Below are 13950 nucleotides of genomic sequence, written 5' to 3'. Positions count from 1 at the left end.
ATTCCACACATGTATAGTCAGTAAACCACCTCTACCTTCAATATTATCACACTGGATCTGAAACCCATCATCGCTCGTGATCTGGAACAGCAGGCCTTTCTTCGATTTCTTCTCGCTCCTGATCTCCTTCCTCTTTTCCTCTTGCTCAAGCAGAGCGAGAAGGGGGGAACTGAAGGTGTCATCATCGTCTGAGCTTTTAGATTCTAGCGGGAAAGTAGAACATACACGATGACTAACCCTTGAACAATGAGTTTTGTTTGTACCTTTCAAAAACCATCTCCAGGTGCACTGTTCGCTGAGCCAGCCCCAATCCTCAGGGTGACTTATGGGATTGCAAGGGTTTAAAGTACCTGTGGATAACTGAGCCAAATAGAACAGGAAGCTCTCAAGTTCAATGCCCGTGTTAGTTGATCTCGAGTGGGACAGAAGCTATGGCCCCATTGCCCAAGGGCTATGGAGGGATTCTCACTTGTCATCATAATCCAGCAATCCCTACTGAAAGTATCTGAGCACTTATTAAGATCATATGCCGGTGTGGGCAGCGCGTACTGGATGTTGCATGAAGACAAGATCAGACTTGACTGCAAAGTCCCCAAAATGGCTGAATCCCTGCATCACTCACTAGGCTCACATATTTTTAATTCATTCTTGGGATGTGGGCGTCGCTGGTAAGGCCAGTATTTATTGCCCATCCCTAGTTGCCCTTAAGAAGGTGGTGGTGAGCCTTCTTTTTGAACCACTGCAGTCAGTGTGGTGAAGATACTCCCAACAGTGCCGTTAGGTAGGGAGTTTCAGACCCAGCAACGATGAGGGAGCGGGCTATACAAGTCCAAGTCAGGATGGAGTGTGACTTGGAGGTAATGGCTTTCCCTGCTGCCCTTGTCCTTCTAGGTGGTAGAGATTGCAGGTTTGGGAGGTGCTGCCGAAAAAGCCTTAGCGAGTTGCTGCAGTGCATCCTATAGATAGTACACACGGCAGCCATGGTACGTCGATGGTGGAGGGAGTGGACGTTTCAGCCAGTGGATGGGGTGCCGATCAAGCGGATTTGCTTTGTCCCAATTGGGCAAAGTACCATGGACATGTAGGGAGAAAACTGACGGAGGAGAGGAAAACATATTTAATAATAATAAAAAGGCCTGTGGAAATAAGTGATTGGTTGGCACACTGCAATGAAAATGGAAAACTCTCAATTCTTCATCTGAAATTGTTCACAGCACTACACATTTCTGCTGTCATCACGTATGAACAAAAAATAATTTATTAACCGAAGTAAACAAACATTTTGATCCTTTACCTCAAGAATAATTATCGCAAACGCTACGCGTCGAACCTCAGTTAGCGCACTGGTACCAATATATTTTACTTTAATGTTGTGTGCTACCCAAACTGCTCTCAGCTTCTACCCCCAGCAGTGACAGACCCGTAACCAACACTTCACCCCAGTGTTATATTATGGAAGGACAGTTCACACATCCACCTTTTACACGTTACTGAATTCTCAGTAAAAAGGCCGGTTAGTGTAAAAAGTGAAATGTTCATATAAATTCAGACACCTATGATGTCGCAATTAGCAAAATTAAATTTAAAGTGCATAAATTATCGCACTGCAGAAGCAACTTTCTTGTCCTTTAGAAGAATGTTAAAAATATGAGCGATGCACTATTTTAGATTTTATGCTTCGTCAAATTGGGCATCTTGACATTTCAATAAAACAGACCAGCTATCGTGTGGAAGGGGAGGAAAATGGCTGAGTGCCACAGTAAAACTGATGTGCCAGAGGACTCCAGAGATCGAACAGGAGATTGTGGTACACAATTTTTCTTTGCAAGATAAAAACAGCAAATCAACATTACCATCTTCAGCTGTTTCATCAATGACCTTCCCTCCATCATAAGGTCAGAAGTGGGGATGTTCGCTGATGATTGCACACTGTTCAGCACCATTCGAGACTCGTCAGATACTGACGCAGTCCGTGTCCATATGCAGCAAGACCTGGACAACATTCAGACTTGGACTGACAAGTGGCAAGTAACATTCGCACCACACAAGTGCCAGGCAATGACCATCTCCAACAAGCGAGATTCTAACCATCTCCCCATGACATTCAATGGCATTACCATCGCTGAATCCCCCACTATCAACATCCTGGGGGTCACCATTGATCAGAAACTGAACTGGACCAGCCATATAAATACTGTGGCTACAAGAGCAGGTCAGAGGCTGGGAATTCTGCGGCGAGTGTCTCACCTCCTGACTCCCCAAAGCCTTTCCACCATCTACAAGGCACAAGTCAGGAGTGTGATGGAATACTCTCCACTTGCCTGGATGAGTGCAGCTCCAACAACACTCAAGAAGCTCGACACCATTCAGGATAAAGTAGCCCGCTTGATTGGCACTCCATCCACCACCTTCAACATTCACTCCCTCCACCACCGGCGCACTGTGGCTGCAGTGTGTACCATCTACAAGATGCACTGCAGCAACTCGCCAAAGCTCCTTCAACAGCAACTTCCAAACCCGCGACCTCTACCACTTAGAAGGACAAGGGCAGCAGACGCATGGGAACATCACCACCTACAAGTTCCCCTCCAAGCCACACACCACCCTGACTTGGACCTGTATCGCCGTTCCTTCACTGTCGCTGGGCCAAAATCCTGGAACTCCCTTCCTAACAGCATTGTGGGTGTATCTACACCATATGGACTGCTGCGGTTCAAGAAGGCGGCTCACCACCATCTTCTCAAGGGCAATTAGGGATTGGCACTAAATGCAGGCCTAGCCAGCGACGCCCACATCCCATCAATGAATTAAAAAAAAAGGACTGTAACCAGTTAAAAATGACGGTAAAGAGCACTGTACAAATATTGCTCGGGCCCCGAATTATAGTGTTAATAATAAATAACAGTGGTCCTTTTATCTGCATTTGACAGCACTTAATACCACACTGTGACTGTTGGTGGCACTGCTGAGCTTGTTTATGCTACTGTTCCCTGCAGTGCCCCAAACAGGCACTCAGTGGTACTGCAGGCCTAATTCTGAACCCATTTGTTGATCCTTTTAATTGCCCCCCCGCCCCCCCTTCTCTCTTTTTTCTGCCATTTTCACTCCACTTCTCCCGAGAGTGTCCACTTCTTACTGGGGTACAGTTCCAGAGGTGCCAGCTGCCCTATAATCCTTCATGCAAGTGTCGGCGGGTTAATCAGAGAGGGGTCATTGCAGCCGAGCCTGGTCTTGTCCTCGCCTGGCCTTACAGGCATCGGGAGTGGGTCCCCATAGAGCATTCATATAGCCTCCTTGGCTTAGATCAGTTAATTAACACACATAGCATTACATGGAGTCTGCAGCACAGAAACGGGCCATTTGGTCCAGCTGGCGTTTATGCTCAACACCAGCCTCCTCCCACCTAGTCCTTTCTCCCTCGTGTGCGTACCTAGCTTCCCCTTAAATGCACCCATTGGAAGGACATACTTTCTTCCAGAACTGGAGGTCCGGCCTACTCACTGCCTTATCCAGCCAAACTGTTGAGGGAAGCTATGTAATTTTGGTTAATGTTATTCACTGATAATTCCCGATGTCAGAAATATAAACAAGCAGTAAAAACACATACATAGGCTCAGAAACACTTCTGATTGTTTCCTGGCTTCCTAGTCTACAGCGCAACTGTTGTGTGAACTCCCAATGCCCTCACTACCAGCTTAGCTGGTTTATTTTGAAGGGGTGATAAAAGTGCTTCCAATACACTTTCTTCCCTGCACTATGAACCTCCACGGGCTGCATTATTCCATTTGAGAAAGTTGTCTGGCGCCCTCACTCGCAGGCCCGTGCCTGCGTCGCTCCCGATGCAGTCTTTAGGAAGCACACGAGGCACATTGCTGTTGGAACTAATTGAGGCGGAACACCCAAAACTCCGGAGCTCGGGCCCCGTCACTCCCAAGCCGTAGAACGTGAGCGCTCACATCAAAAGGGCTAGTCACAACAGTTCCACGTTTCCACACGGACGCATTCGAAAACAATGCTTGTTGCTTACCAGTGACAAAATCGTCCTGTCCTTCTGTGTTTGATGCTGCAGTATTCATGGGTTCAAAGGGCTGCAGCATTGGCATATGTTCCATTTGACTAAGGGGAGAAAAAAATTGCTGCTTTAATTGACAATGTATTAAGGCAAATTTGGTGGCAACACTTTGATCTTTATTAATAAATCCTCCTTAAGGGGGGGGAAGCAGGATATTTGGAATTAAGGTGGGTTCAAGTTGCCACACCGGAGGACAGAAGCTTAGAACCAAGTCAACCCTCTGTGATGGACTCAGCAGTCCTATTACTGAAGCAGGTTGCTCTCAGTACTCTAGGGCACTGCTGCTGAATGTTTCTAGCCAGCCTGGCTCACTAATAGTACCTGGAGCGGGTAGAGCAGTCACTGGGGGGCCAGGACACTTGGCTCCAATTAACTCTGAAAATCGATGGCCAAATGGGTAGGGTGTTTGTGTAACAGTAAGCTGACCATTAAACTCTGTACTGGCAAGTTGCATGGTTTCAGCTGGTGCAAGTCCTATGCACACAAAGCTACCTGCACTTAAACTTCCTGCACTTAAATTAGATGTGTTTAGGCAATCAGAAAATTCTACATTTAGGCTTCTCAGGAGCTAGATTTGGTAATGGGTTTCCGCACGTGTCAGACACTCAGCTGATCAAAAATACCCCTAATAAATAAGTAAAAATGAGACTTTTAAAGGGATGCAGGAAGAGCAGGGGGAGTGGGACTAATTGGATTGCTGTTTCAAAGAGCCAGCACAGGCATGATGGGCTGAATGGCCTCCTTCTGTGCTGTAGGATCCAAATGAAATTATCTTATCCGAGTTCAACATTTGTTGAATAATCGAACAAGTTTTCAGAAGAATTTCCTCCCCTCCTGTCCTGAAGGTGCAGACTTTTGCTGATTCTAAGGCCTAGAAATTGGGTTGGGGCGCCAAAGTGGCGCAAAAGTCGGCGGAGCGCAGGATTTAGCGCAGCGATCGGAGTGATACCGATCGCCAGAAATTCAGTTTCAGTGCCCCTCGAGGGACACGGGGCGAGGCTCGAGGCGCTCCGCGTCCCTCTTAGGGCGCTGAAACTGATTATCGCAGCGCAACGTAGGCTGCGGTACTGCAGGCCTTCCTCCCATTGTTAAGGGGGAGGTGCCTGCAACAGCGCAATCCCCGATCGCGAGTGCCGGCAAATGAGCCCGGCACCAAGGAGAAGTGCCGGGCTCTCGGGAAACAGCTGGCAATGCCGCGGGGGAGGGGTTAGGAGGCCGGGGACGGAGGTGCTGGCAGGCGGCCGCCGAAAAAGCGGCCGCCCCGCACCTCCACCTTAACTTGCGCCGCTGCCGGCACAGTAAGGCCCCGTGAACCGGGCGCGGGTAGCGAGCGGCGCAACTGCGGCGTTCGCTACCAAATATCGCGAACGGGGCACGAATGGGGCGCTGCGCACACCGATGACGTCATCGGCGGCGGCGCAGCGCAAATGCCTAACGCCACCATTAGTGCCCCTACTGAATATCGCCGCAGACGCAGCCAGTGGCGCTACAGCCACTGACTGCCTCTTTAGGCGCTAACAGGTGGCGCTACTCACCCAATTTCTCCCCCTAAGTGTATTGTAAATTGCTATTCTTCATCCGTGAGCCTAGAGTGTCCAGATGGTGGAGGGCCTCTGTTCTCACTCATACATACCCACACATGCATGCTTAAAGGTCAATCAGACAGCGGTCAAGAGCAGTAACCTGGGCTGATTCCCTCTCTAGCCCAGGGCACTGAGGGCAATTGTAACACCCTGTTTGCGATCGCCAGGTGGGATCTTTACTTACGAGCTCATCAAGAGAGCTTGAACAGTCTTATTCAAGCTTCAATCCATGTATCATACTTCTTTCCTTGAGCTCTAATAAGTCCAGGGGTTCAAACTCTTGACATAAATCATTTTAGCACCCTCTACAACTCTTATCGGAGGCCAAACTCCCGTTTCACTAACTGAACCAGTTGGGTTTCAGCGCTGATTGAAAGGGACTAAAGCAACATGCCCTCTCAGACATGGAAACAAAATGCTGTCCCTGATTCAAGCGGCGGCTTAAACCCCCCACCCCCATGGGGTGGACAATCATACCTCGAATGTGGATGAGTTTTCATACAGGACAGAAAAGAACAAGCTTGCAAGCAGGTCTCTAAGATAAGTTTTCAAAGTTGGGATACAGGTCAGCAGAAAGACTGTCGACTGCAAGCTCTGCTCACCTTGGCGACTCAGAATCCCGGTGACAATCTTCTTGTTGTTGCTCATCAAGTTCCATTGCATCTTGCACAGTTGTCTTTATTCGTACTCGAATAGGCCTAAAATGATATTACACGTTACAAACATTAGGCGCAAGGTACAGTGTTGCCACCAGAATTGTTTAGCGTGTTGACACCAATATGTTATATGAAGAGGAAAATATCAAATTTGCTTCAATGTGCGATCATGCTGTGCATTACAGTCTTGTGTGATGCTCTTAAATCATTACCCGAAACTGCTCCCACTATAGCAGCGACATCAGTATCACGCCCTCGTTCAAAATGCGTTCCACACAACCCAGGTTTGGGAGGGAGAAATCTAATCATACTGCTGTCCATTTTTCACAGTTCAAGTGGATATTGTCTGTAAGCTTCACTTACCCATTACACTTTACTGAAATCCTAGTGACAACATTGGGGCATATGTATCAAATATAAAAATTGTGAAGTACCATGCTCATCTGATAGGTTTTTGGACTCTAGGGGAATCAAGGAATATGGAGATCGGGCGGGAAAGTGGAGTTGAGGTCGATGATCAGCCACGATCTTATTGAATGGCGGAGCAGGCTCGAGGGGCCGTATAGCCGACTCCTGCTCCTAGTTCTTATGAAAGCTCCAATTAGTGGTGTACTACTACCCTTTACATAAGGCTCTAACTACAGGCTGTTCCTGTTAATGCAAAGTTATTTCTTGCTTTAAAAAAAAAAATGAATTATCCAATAATTTGATATTTGAAGTGTAGTCACTGTTGTACTGTAATGTCATAAACACGGCAGCCAATTTGCGCACAGCAAGCTCCCACAAACAGCAACGTGATAATGACCAGATCATCTGTTTTAGTGATTGTGGGATAAATATTGGCCAGGACGCCGAGGAGAACTCCCCTGCTCTTCTTTGAAATAATGTCATGGGGTCTTTTACATCCACCTGAGAGAACAGACGTTTAACGTCTTATCCGAAAGACGGGTGAGTCCTATATATGAGTGCGTATACACCCCTAGGAGGGTGACAAATCAGTAGACATGTCAGATCACAAAAACATTTTCAAGTATGTTAAAATTACTTAAAATCTAAAGAGTAAGATTTATGAAGCACTGTGCCACTCTTAAGATCAGTTAAAAGAAACATGTATTAAACAACATCTTATTTATATGCTATGCATCTGAAGTACTTACCCAGCAATGGAGGACAGGGGCACGTTGGTCAAATCAGACTCCGGAACGGCTTGATGACCTCCAAAGGATTCAGTCAAAATGTGAGCCGCCTTGTGCTTTTTAACGCTTGGTTTGTCCAAAGCGGGTGATGCCCGTTTTATCCTGGGCTTGGCCCTCGGGGAGCTAGGAGACACCACTGTCATTGCACTGGCAGGAGACTGGTCCATGGTGCTGGAAAAGATGGAGGTCACTGGAACTGGCGAAACCATGCTGGTGTTTGAAAAAACAACGGTGCTGCTCATGACGCTGGTTGACACGGTCAGCGTGGTGGTTGACATTTGGCCTCCTGAACTGCAGACAGCATCCAATTGGGCGGTCGTTGCTACACCTTTGCTGGACAGAAGCTGAGTTATCTGTTGGTGTAGCTGATAGTTCCCCTCCTGGTCGGATGAGCTCGGTGCAACTGGTACACTAACTGCTGGGCTGGAAGGCAGCAAGCATATACTTTGAGCTGGAGACAGGGGTCCACTGCTCGGGCTTTGTGGCGGTGCTAGATGTTGGAACATTCCTGCTGCAGGCAATGGCACTGCCTGATCTGAACGTCCCAAGCTCTGTTGGCTAGCTTTGATTAGCAGATTACTTATTGAGCCAGTGATGTCTGTGGTCCCGAGCAACATGGGAGTCGCTAAGGTGACTGCACTTTGACCCAGGATATGTCCTGTTACCGCACCCCCACTGGTCGCTGCTGTTGCTGCTTGCATGGATACAACATTCAAAACAGACTGGCCTGGGCCCAACCCTGATGCACTTCCCGCTGCCAAATGAGTGTTTTCTGCACCAATAATGTTAGTGGAACCTGCTGCCCCCAGGGTTTGCTGAAGCTGAGGCACAGCCAAAGGTGCCTGTTCAAAATACATCACTGCAGACTTGGGCCGTTTGATTATGTTAGGAATTGTTCGCTGGGGTCCTGTACTAGCAAGTGCTCCTAAATCCACTAAACCGGTTTGGTTAGCTATCCCTCCGGGGACCTGGGATGGTGAGAAGTTAATCGAAGTCATATTAGGCACAATTTCTGAAGGAGAACTGGAGGTTTGCTGGTAGGAAGGTGCAAGCTTCTTGCCTTTTTTGGAAGATAGCCTGCTAATTGGTCTTTTCTTAGCTTGGGTTGATCCCGGACTAGAGGTCGTGGCAGTGACGAGCTCTGGCCTCTGACTGGGCTCAGAACTTAAAAGCTGTGGATCCTGAGGTGACTGGACCCCGATGAGGAGCCCAGAGGCAGAGTTAGCGCTGTTGGGCTGAAACGCCGACGCAGTGGGTCCCGCAAAGGAATGTAACTGAGGGTGTTGCGATAAAGTCATCAACCCTTTACTGCTGGTCATAGTAGCAGACGTGTATATCGACTGGGAGGCTGGCAAGCTTACATTTAAACCTGTAGCTAAAGCTAGACTACTTCCCATGGAAACGTTTTGTCCCAGGGCTGCACTGTTTGTCTCTACAACTGCTTGTGCAGGACCCACTGAAGGTGCAAGGTTTATCTTTTGCGTAACACCGTTGGGATGTGTCTGGAGAACGTACAGCGGCTGCCCATGCTGATTGACGACAATTACGTTATCGGTTCCTGGTTTAAGGAGTGGGGTTGCCGTCTGTACTGCAGTGTTAGCGACTGGAGCGGGCCCAGGACTGTCCGCCGGGCTTGTGGCGTATTTCTGGCCTTGAGGCGGCACGGAAGGAGAAACGGACACCGGAAGGACGACTGGTGAGCTGGCACCGACCCCAGTCAGGTCTTGGCTGTTGTGTCCCTGTTCCACCTGGCCGCAGGCTGGTGTGGCTAACTGCTCGGTGTCCATGTGGCTTTGCATGAACTGATCTGAAGCCATGTGGCTTTCCCCAGGTGGCTCCCCCACTGGATGCCCTATCAAAGAAACTTCGGCATCATTCACCGTCACTGATTTCTCCCCCGTCACCGTTACCCCCTTCTCCACCGACTCAGCAGCGGGTATATTCAGGACCGACTGATCTTCCGACGAGGCCAGCTGCGATGTTGAGATGACGGTGAGGCTGCTGTGGCTTTGGTTGGAAACAGTTGGGCTGCATGTCGTTAAAACGGAGAGGTCGGATGGCAACTCCAGGGGCAGCTCGAATGACTCCTCTGCAGGAATGGAGGCTGAGACGCCACTTTCCACAGGTTCAGTGCTCGGCAACGGTTGAGAAAACACTTCAAAGAGGCTGCCCATGTCCTTCCCTCTGTTACTAACCAGACCCAGACCCTCACCCAGTGTTATGAGTTCAGAAGACGAGGACTCTGGGCTTTCCCCTAGCGCCTGCATGGACTGAGTGTTCTTAAGAACAAAGTCCATGATGTCAGATGGGAGGATGTTGCCACAGTCATCACTGTTATTATTGTCTGAGTCGTTGGCGGACTTCAACAAGTCTGTGTTAAAACTATCCAGCAAATTCTTGTCTGAAGGCGTGCTGGAGTGGCCCCGCCTAGCAGTGTCTAATGAGGTGAGAGAAACCTCCCCTAAGGAGTCTTGGCCCTGAGACTTCACTCTGCTCACTGGAAGGCAGTTATCTAATTTTGAATCATTGCCTTTCAGGTCAGAAACTGTTTTGACGCCATGGTCCTCCTTTTCTCCGTCAACGACCCCACTGTTGACGGTTCCGTCAAGGTCCAGGTTTTCGGTTCCGTTTTCTTTGGTTTTTATTTTGCTCACCTGCGTGCCTTTGCCCGTCGCCGTGGTTACACTGGCGTCACTCTCTGTGCCGTCATCAACACCATCGAGCTGGCTGATCCTGGGTAGGCGGCAATCTTCCTCGCCGTCAAAGAAACTGCACGGCTCGAGTCTTCCCTCGCGATCGGACGTGATGACAGTTCTGGTGAAATTGTAGTAGTATTCCATATCCTCGTCAGAAGACGTGCTTGGATCATCGGCTCCGTCTACCTGCCCTTGAGTTGACTGCTCTCCTCTTTTCTTCCCCGAAGGATCTCGGTAGAATGGAAAATCCTCTTCACCATATGACTTGACACCATAAAAGGGAGTCAACCCGAAAAATGTAGTTGAGCGGGCCCGGGCACTGCGTCGGGGGTACCTCCTTTTGTTTGAATCATTATCCTGGGCTTTGTTCCCGTCACCATCCTCCTGTGAAGTCTGGTTTCCGCACTGCAGCACGTGCTTCTGAAACAGGTTTTTCACCCTTTGTTTGTAGACTTTGTTGCACGTTGGACACCTCAGGACTTCCCGCTCATTTTCTGGACTTTCCGTCATTACAGAAGGCACGACTGAGGAGGACACAGCCTCGTCACCTCCCTGAGAGCTGGCCGACATGGACGTGGTCACACTTTGATCATGATCCTCCTCAACAAGATAGTCGGGTTCTAAACATCCGTGAATTCCTTGCTTTCGTGAAGCATTCATTTCCTTTTTGCGAATGTCGGCCCGGACTTTGTCTGACGGGGGTTGGACCCCATCCCCGACATTTGCGGCCAGAAGATGCTCAATGCCGGCAGATTTGTCACCAAACTTCTGTTTAGGTTCTTCAGTAGCCTGAGCATTCTTATCTATTTCAGGCAGTGAATTGCTGACTCCTTTTGCATTAACCGTTATATCTGCAGCAGAATCTGCACCTGGGCTTCCCTCAAAATGCTTTACTGTCTGTGCTTTGCTGTTTCTGGGAAGATCAGCGGATGACACTTTAGTGCCAGATCTCTTCTCTGTGCAGTTTGACCGAGGGTGTTCATTTCCTGCAGCCGTGACGTGGCCAACTCCAGCGGACCTTGTTCTCTCAGCGTCTTGGCTGTGGGCGTGCTCCTTGCTTGTTTTTCCTGTCTGCGCAAAGTCCTTGTTTTGCTCGACCGGCCTTCTTGAATCCTTTTGCTGAAAAGGTAACGTGCAGGATTTAGTTTCTTTGGAGGTGGGTGTTACCGAGTTAGAGTTTGTAAGCGACCCGCTGTTATTACATGCTTCTTTCGGTGAAGGACGTGATACCGTTACTGTGGTAACTGAGGTAGACGTCTGTGCTAATGATGATGTCGTCACTGAACCATCCAATGCATTTACAGCTGTACTATTTTCGCCTTTCAAAGCGCTGCTTCGAGATTGGTTACCAGATGAGGATAGAGGATATTCTTTTGAACTGAAATGTCCAGTGGATGTCCGGTTAGGCTGGGAGCCTAATGCGTGAGAAACTCCTGCAAGATGCATCGGGACGGAATCAGCGCTACTGATTCGTTGCCGGCTCGAAGGACCAGAATATCCTTGGAGTGAAATGCCTAGTTTGTCTGAATGAAATGCTTTGTGAACAGTTTCACCAGGTTGGCTCCCAGTCTCCGTGTCTGATGACACACTGAGGGACGGCAGTGGAGATGTGTTAATGTTCCCACTCGATCTTACGTATGTTATGCCCATTTGGGAAGGAGAGGCCATCCTGTGCCTGGAATGCTGTGGTGATACAGAAGACGTACTGTGTCGCCTGGAGATGGTGCTGCGCCTCCCTGACGACAGGAGGGCATCGGCAAATGTAACAATCTCATGAATCATCGGCGTGGGGCTCCCTTAACAAGAAAACAAAAAGGTTATAAACCATGACTAATCCTAGTCCCATTTTCACATTTGCTCATCGGATGCTGAAGACTGGCGAAATCAAGTATTGTTCTACTTTTTAATATCAAGAATATGCATCACAGGAATAGACCATTCAACCCCTCCAATGTTCCGGCATTCAATTAGATCATGGATGATCTGTATCGCAACTTCATTTACCCGCCGTTGATCCATATCCCTTGATACCCTTACCTCGCAAAAATCAGTTTTGAAAATTTTCAATTGACCCCCAGCCTCAACAGCTTTTTGGGGGAGAGATTTCCAAATTTCCACCACCCTTTGTGTGAAAAGGTGCTTCCTGACGTCACCCCTGAACGGTCTGGCTCTAATTTTAAGATTAGGCCCCCTTGTTCTGGACTCCCCCACGAAAGGAAATAGCTTCTCTGTCTACTCTAGCAAATCTTATCATTTTAAACACCTCAATCAGATCAACCTCAACCTCCTAAACTCAAAGGAATACAATCCAAATTTATACAACCTGTCTACATAATTTAACCCTTTAAGCCATGAATGAAGCATTTAGTCAACTATAGCATGCATCAGATGCAGAGTTAAGCTCCTTCCGCATAGGACCAATAATGTGCCTTAATCTCCAACCTCTAAAGTGAAACCCTACTACACTGTGATATTCATTTCCACCATCAGCCATGCGTGTGGCCTTTGAGTAAGATTGCCAATTTAATACCAAATATCACAGGCTTGTAATCATCAGGAAATAGGTTGAGACTGCCTAAACTAATTTCATGTAGGGCCTTTACAAATAGAATATAGAATATAAACGTAGGAACAGGAGTAGGCTGTACAGCCCCTCGAGCATGTTCCTCCATTCAATTAGACCATGGCTGACCTGTATCTTAACTCCAGCTACCCGCCTAGACTCCGTAACCCTTAATACCCTTGCCTAAAAAAAAATTAATCAATCTCAGTTTTGACATTTTCAATTGACCCCCAGCCTCAACAGCTTTTTGGGGAAGACAGTTCCAGATTTCTGCTACCCTTTGTGTGAAGAAGTGCCTCCTGCCATCACCCCTGAACGGCCTAGCTCTAATTTTAAGGTTATACCCCCTTGTTCTCGACTCCACCCCCCCCACCAGAGGAAATAGTTTCTCTCTATCTACCTTAGCAAATCCTTTAATCATCGTAAACACCCCAGTTAGATCACCCCTTAATCTTCTATATTCAAGGGAATAGAAGCCTCGTCTATGCAACCTGTCCTCGTAGTTTAACCCTTTTAGCCATGGTATCATTCTGGTGAATCTTTGCTGCACCCCCTCCAAGATCAATATATCCTTCCTGAGGTACTGTACTCTAGATAGTAAAGAAAGGAGACTTTCGTTCCATCAAATTGGGTTGTATTCAAACCCAAGCCAAACGATAAACCACAGCACCACCCAAAACTTACTTTCACACCGGCAGGGATGAAGACACATGCTGATTTAGCTCTTTAACAAACATGAACATTTCTACAGAACACACTAAAAGGTTCAGAATAAAAAGAGAGAAGCTAAGACATGAATAATACATTTTTTTTAGTTTAATTGCCCAAAAGGTGCACTTTAAAGGATTTCCTTGGGAACATCTGAAATACGTACAATTTTCTTCAAATAAACCCACGATCTGACCTTTCTGTATAGATATCAGCAAAATAAAAAAAAAATATGGCTTATAATTACAATTATAATTATGGGATATCAATGCTCAACACATCTAAATGAAATCCCTTCCTCCTGAGACATTAGCTGGTTTATGGTAAACAGGTTGATGCATCTATTAAAACAGGGGATGAAGGGATTTCATACGACCTTGAGAGCCCGTAACCCACAGCATAATTTCACAGCCGTAGAAACATTCGGGATCTCAAAACATTTATCTATTTAGTGCCCCCTTCTACAGATTGCCGTA

The 13950-nt window shown here is 47.7% G+C and overlaps 1 protein-coding gene across 5 annotated transcripts in view; it reads right to left on the bottom strand.

Moving 5' to 3' along the window:
* The window catches only part of kmt2a (lysine (K)-specific methyltransferase 2A), a 187196-nt gene that overhangs the window by 26986 nt on the left and 146260 nt on the right, over positions 1-13950 (bottom strand). For all 5 annotated transcript variants that reach the window (XM_085967740.1, XM_085967741.1, XM_085967744.1 and 2 more), the window contains exons 27-30: positions 7469-11999; positions 6258-6353; positions 4028-4116; positions 36-203 (exon numbers count right to left, since the gene is read on the bottom strand). In XM_085967740.1, coding sequence (XP_085823866.1) covers positions 36-203; positions 4028-4116; positions 6258-6353; positions 7469-11999 — 4884 coding nt within the window. The remainder of the gene's footprint in view (positions 1-35; positions 204-4027; positions 4117-6257; positions 6354-7468; positions 12000-13950) is intronic.

This window comes from Somniosus microcephalus, chromosome 26, assembly GCF_052327205.1.
Source record: "Somniosus microcephalus isolate GS21.2 chromosome 26, FLI_Smic_1.0, whole genome shotgun sequence".
NCBI lineage: Eukaryota > Metazoa > Chordata > Chondrichthyes > Squaliformes > Somniosidae > Somniosus > Somniosus microcephalus.
The sequence above is the reverse complement of the archived record's forward strand: the minus strand, read 5'-3'. Positions and strand labels throughout refer to the sequence as shown.